This window comes from Ctenocephalides felis, unplaced genomic scaffold (assembly GCF_003426905.1).
Source record: "Ctenocephalides felis isolate EL2017-DRISC unplaced genomic scaffold, ASM342690v1 CF-g0.4_SCAFFOLD_01604, whole genome shotgun sequence".
NCBI classification, from domain to species: domain Eukaryota; kingdom Metazoa; phylum Arthropoda; class Insecta; order Siphonaptera; family Pulicidae; genus Ctenocephalides; species Ctenocephalides felis.
This window is the reverse complement of record NW_020537758.1, coordinates 36,595,526-36,601,850: the sequence shown is the minus strand read 5'-3', so window position 1 is coordinate 36,601,850 and position 6,325 is coordinate 36,595,526. Positions and strand designations below refer to the sequence as shown.

Sequence of the window (6,325 nt, the reverse complement as noted above, 5' to 3'; positions counted from 1 at the left end):
AATGTCTATTTAATCAGACCAATACACCATAACGTTTACAAATTCTTGTTTTATAAAAATCTGGTCACACAAAGTCGTACCGTTAATTTTTGGTAATTTATGTAAACAAGTTTTGTGTGTCAGGCGACATCATAATGCTTATTTTATACTAGCTTGTGTGTTATTATTTTCTTCACAAAGTTCGGATTTAATTTTTTTAATCACATCAGAAAATTCATCACTACTTATCACTAATGCTTTTTACACATTTTCACATTTACCAATGTTTAAATCATATTTTGTATAAAATGTTTTGTTGTCAGGTGATTTCAGTCCAGGATCCTTTTATAAATTTCACACATAGAGCACTTTCTTCCGATAACATTTAAAATTGTATTCAATATTCAATTCAATAATTAAACAAACCTTTCATTTTTTATCATATAATTGATGCTTCTGTATTTGATTGATTTTTATATCCTTGTTATTGCAAATTATTTTGCAAATGGAATTAATATGCAATATTTGTTCAATTAGAAGCATAAATAATAAATGATTGCTAGCGCATTCTTCTGGCGCATGCAAAAGCTGTATAAATCATCTTTGGATGCCATCTCTAAATGATCTATTATCATTTTGCTATAATTTATCGTTTAGCGCCTCATCTAATAGCTAAAGATATTTTGATAAATTTCTTGGATCAGATTTGCTAAACAGTTTACCAAAGTCACTATTATCATATAAATTTCTTGGATCAGATTTGCTAAACAGTTTATCAAAGTCACTATTTTCATATTTATAATAATTTCCACTTGAGCTCCTTAATAATGTATAGATTTCTGTTACCTTGATGATATAATTATCTTGATTTACTTCTGACGAACATATACAAATAGTCAGAGTCGAAGAACTATTCAAACTTTGTTAATTTAAATATATAGCCCTTTTTCAATCATTATTCTAAAAGGACAGTAGTTTATAAATTTGTGTGCATTACACAAAATAAAAATAATTTTGGTATTTGCTAATTTCGTAAAGTAACCAGTTTATCATCACCCGAGATTATTGCCTATCATGTTTGGTGAGCTGCAACGGTTGCATCATCGCATTTGCATTAGTGCAATTCCCGTTTCCATCATGATCTTTCCTCATGCCCAAAATCTTCGACTCCATCGCCAAAGTTTTTGTCCTGTCATCCATTTCACAATCAGACTCATCATTGACATTAATTTCTTCATCCGAATCACAATCGGAAATGTCTGCACAATCACTCAAACATCTACCCTGACCCACACCACCACTGAGTGACCTGAACGCACTATTTTCTCCACCCATCACTGGTGGCACCATCCCCGAAAGTGGTGTCGCGTGCATCATCTGTGCAGAATCTGGCCGGTGACCAGATGACGGCCCCCTTGACGCAAACCCTTGAGGTGAGGACATGTGGCTTCGTGATTGAGGTGAGGCTGACATCACATTTCGGGATTGAGGCGAAGAGCGTTTTAGGAGGTTCATGCGCTGGTGTCGTCGCCACTTCGCTCGTCTGTTGGAAAACCAAACCTGGAGGTCAATTTGTGATTAGTTGGGTTGTTGGAGATATAAACTAAAGATAATCTATATACTAATAATAAAATTTCAATGGATAAAACTCAATAATTGATAAGAAATAAATAAATAATTCAACATGTGCTAATATTTTATCATGTGCTTATATCTTCTTATGTATAAAAATGGAGCTCTTGATCAAATGATTCGGTAAAACTCGAAAACGGCTAAACCGATTTGGTCAGTCTTATTCTTGAAAAATTCGTGCCAATCCAGAGATAGTCGGAAAGGTGAAATATTATTTCAAAATCGTGTAGAAACTTTACTTTTTTAATTTGAAATTTTTTGTAGAAGCGTAATTTAAATAAAACACTGGACGGTGGCTAATACGTTTTTGTTAAAATGTCAAACGTTTTTGACAGATGATGTTCAATTACGTTTAATAGGACGTTTTACGTGAATATTATTTAATTATGATTAAATAGTAAGTAGTTTAGTTTGTAGTTTTATTTATATACAAAAACGTTAGTAAACGTGCCGCAAGTTTTACTAGAGACTCAAAATATCAACTTTTGGAAATGTTAATATGAAAATGCACTTGTCGGCATATTTTTCTCAAACACGGTGCTCTGAAAGATCTCATTTGTATAATTATATACTCATTGGTATTTATAAAACATTTTCTAGGTTATATTATTTTTTATTTATGTTTTTTAAATTCAGAACCTAAATTTGGTATCGATCAACTGGACATTTTGTCAAATAACATTCTTTCAGTTATAATTTCCCAGAATTTATTAAAGAATAGATAGTAATATATGAAGGTCCGGAGTTAAAACGGTCCGCCTCCGATGTGTCAAAAATCAGTAGAGTTAAGTATTGTTTAATAACAATGTTTGAAAGTAGAGAAAAAGGTAATCTTTGAAATGGGGGAGATAAACGGTTTTCTTTAAAAATCGATAATAAAATTATTTTCTTCCGTTGGTAGTTTTTTAGCATTAGTTAAAAATGTAATTGTTTTGTAAAATACCTTTGAAATTATAATGAGGCTTTAAACCTTTTTGCCACCTGACCGTTTCAAGTTACCCCGCCTATATGGTAAAAAAGTCTAGATAACAAATTTTTGAAAGACATCAAAAAAGCACATTTCTACAATGATGAAGTGGAAGGCACTTTACTGAACGTAGTCAAATAATTGTTCGTTTGATATGTGTTATTTGTTGTGTTATAATTGTTATGGTTTTCACAATATAGTTTATATTTGCTCAAAGTCAAATTTGACCTTTGTGCCTCGCCCTGCTCTACATGTATACTTTTTATTAAATTTACTCTAATTCATTGAATGTTACTTGAAACTTTTCAAAAATTTGAAAATTTTGTATAAGTTCAGTAGAATTATTTACAATTAGACACAAAATCCAGAATCCAAAAAAAATCTGAAAAACTTGAAACGTAATCAATAAGTAGAAAGACCAAAAAAGACTTGGATGGATTATATTATGTTTTCTATAGAAAGTGTATAAATCTTCCAGTTTAATTGTATTGATAAAATATATGCAAACTAATGGAATTTATTGGTTTTTTATAATACCTCATTGTATATAGCATTCAAACAACACATCCTTATACACTTAAAGTATTAATATTTGTGATTCTCCAGAAATTGTTTAAAATATACCTTACTTACTTGGCAAAACAACTTTTGTCGCGTCAACTAGTTACAAATAAATTTGCAATACTGTTATAATATAGTATAAGGTATTATGATAAGCAATATATTTGTGTTTTTAAATAATCCAAACAAATTGACTTGTATCACTTCTCACTTACACTAATCGCGGATTATTATTAAATTACACTGCATCCATTTCATTTACATAATTTATATGAATTATAATTATCTTTTATCGTTTGGAACATGTTCCAATTACCATAATGCATATATTAAAATCGATAGTTACCTGGACTCGAGCTTCACTCAAAGACGTGCGACTTGCCAATCGTTCTCTCGTGCTCACGCAAGGATAATGAGATTTGTCGAATTCGCGTTCTAATTCCTCCAGTTGTTCCGGGCTGAAAGTTGTCCGGTTGCGCCGGAATTTCGGCTGTTCTCCGTCTAAACTACCGCCGTCATCTCCATCTACATCTAGATTAAAGGAATAATTGATGCCCATTAATATAAGGTATATAAAATATTAGCAAATATTTTAATTACATTTATATATTACAAAAACTTAATAAGATCTTCTCATTTTGCGCATAGATAAAATGTAGGGTAGATGAGACTAGGTACGGTTGTGCCAGGTTACGATAATTATATTTATCATAAAAGCAAAATTATTTTTATTTTGAGATAAGGTCCAAAGAAAGAAATAATTATGTCCAACAAGTTTCCATTATTGCAATATGTCAGCGTCCTGCATTAATATGATTGCTTTTAAAGAGCTAAAAGTAAACTTTATGCTTCGATTTCTTTTAATAATACCTGTTACATGTATATAGGTACACACTTTGTTTATTATTTTGCAGTAAGTTGAGTTTGCGATAAGTAGTTAATTCACAGCAATTAGTATTGTGGTATGTAACATTTATATGCTGAGACTTCTTTCTTGTTCTTTTTGTGTGAAATTCAAATTGATAAAGAAAAATCTAAATCAACTAAGTCCAAATACGAAAGAGAACGGAAAAGAAAAATTCAATATAAGAAAACAAATAACACAAACATTTCTTATTAAAAAAGTTATGTTCTGTTGTATTATATTTTTAAACTTCGTTTGAATGATTGTTGTGTTGAATATTTCTGACAATAAAAGGCGGTAGAACCAATTTTGGTGTTTATAGCTATTGTTTTTCAGCCTATTTTTGCGCCGTCCACACCAGAGGGACATTTGTGACACTCGTCCTTTCCTTGTATGATCTGATTTTATGACTAATCCATTGTATATAAAGGCAGTATTTCACATTTTTTTCGTAAACTAAAGCTAAATCAATTTAACATTTAATTTACTATTCTCTGAAATTAACAAAATTGTTGCATTCTTTTATTGCAAAAAATGTAACACAATCTTACTATAATCCCCTACTATAAATTAAATTAAATTGAAATTGAGCATAATATAATAGCAAAGGGCAGGTCAACATAAACGGAAACTAACACTATTAAGGGGGTATTCTAGTGTAGAAATTCAAAAAAATTGATTTTTTTCATTTCATATTTTTCTTTAGGAGTATGGGTAATAGAAGGTTTTTGAAAATTTGAATTATTTTTGAAGATATAGGCATTTTACTGCTCGGTCTCCATACTGGTTTGGCTTTACGCAAAACTTTAAATGTGTTTTTCTCAGAACAGACTTTTTCAATACTATTGACACGATTTCTCGAGTTCTACTTGACCGATTCACTCAAAATGTTCAGAGAGTCTTGTTTATAGATCTATCTATAACCCGAACTAGGATTATCCCCAAATTCCAATTTTTACTATTTTTAAAAAATTCGAGAAACTCAAAAAAACAGTAAAAAAACACTTTTTTTCAAACAGTCGCCAATTTGTAAAAAACCATTTTTTTAATTATCGCGAGTTCGGGCGATTGCGACATCATTGTAGATTCATAATCTTTTTATTTCTTTTATTTCGGATGACTAGGAGGGCTGAAATTATGTCAAGACTGAGGTGCCAATTTTTTGAGACCACCCACTTCGTCAGCTGCCAGTTTTTACAATTTTCAACTTTTTTATTTCTTAATTTTAGTTTTCTATTTTATTAATATTAATAAACAGGTGGTAAAAATGGATAGTAAAAACATTCATTGCTTTCTTTTACGACACTTTAAAAATGACTTAAAATTCATCGCTCTACACTAGAATACCCCCTTAATATAATTATATAATTCATTGACTTCATCAAATTCTCTATCTTACCTATCATTCTATTCCCCAAATCCGGCGAAGAACCGCCTCTGCTCGACCTATGCAAAAGACTCGCAGAGAGACCGACGTCCCCGGTAGCCGACGAAGGGAGTCCATGAGCGTGTCCTGGGGCACCCGAAAGACCGTGGCCCGCGGCCGACGGCCATAGCGCGGGTGCGTGTCCTGGCCATGGGTAGCCCGCTGCCCCAGCGGCTGCTGCTGCTGCGTACGGATGCGGAGGGTAAAGGCCGTAGCCTGCGGCTCGTGCAAATTCGGCCGCAGCTCTTTCGGCAGCTCGGTTTCTTAAGATTCGGTTGATGGAGGATACTGATGGCGCTGTTGCGTTTGTGCAGACTCCTAGAATTAATATAATAGTTTATTAAACGTTTTAATATATATTAATTTTCAAGTACAAACGTATTAAGGACGCCATACATTCTTTCAAATTAGTTAATAAATTAGTTTGACATTTTTGAATAATTTTAGAACCTAAAGCTTGAATTATACAATTATAATAATAATTATTATTATCAATCATATAACGTAAAAAGGTAATTATTTTGAATTATTTAATAATAATAGTTTTCAAGATACAGAATTAGCATAAAGCAATACATCATAACGAACAATAATTTCGGATACTTGTTATGTAAACGGACTTCATAAAATAATCAAGTTTTTTCTTTAACTTTAATTATAATATAAAAGCATTTCTTAGGATTTGAATATAATTTCTAGCTTAGGAATTTGCTGCTGAATTCTTTCGGTTCTATCATTTTTTGATAAAATATGTGAAGTGGACTAATTTTTCAGTTTAAAAATTATATATACGATATATAATACTTCATTAAATATATCAAATACGGTATTACGTCACAATATAAAATTTTGATTG

General features: G+C 31.3%; 1 protein-coding gene across 1 annotated transcript in view; it reads right to left on the bottom strand.

Moving 5' to 3' along the window:
* Positions 1 to 1,041: 1,041 nt before the first annotated feature.
* The window catches only part of LOC113373685 (paired box protein Pax-6-like), a 46,546-nt gene continuing 41,262 nt past the window's right edge, over positions 1,042 to 6,325 (bottom strand). The window contains exons 3-5 of the mRNA XM_026613965.1: positions 5,443 to 5,787; positions 3,486 to 3,670; positions 1,042 to 1,539 (exon numbers count right to left, since the gene is read on the bottom strand). Of these exons, the coding sequence (XP_026469750.1) occupies positions 1,042 to 1,539; positions 3,486 to 3,670; positions 5,443 to 5,787 (1,028 nt within the window). The remainder of the gene's footprint in view (positions 1,540 to 3,485; positions 3,671 to 5,442; positions 5,788 to 6,325) is intronic.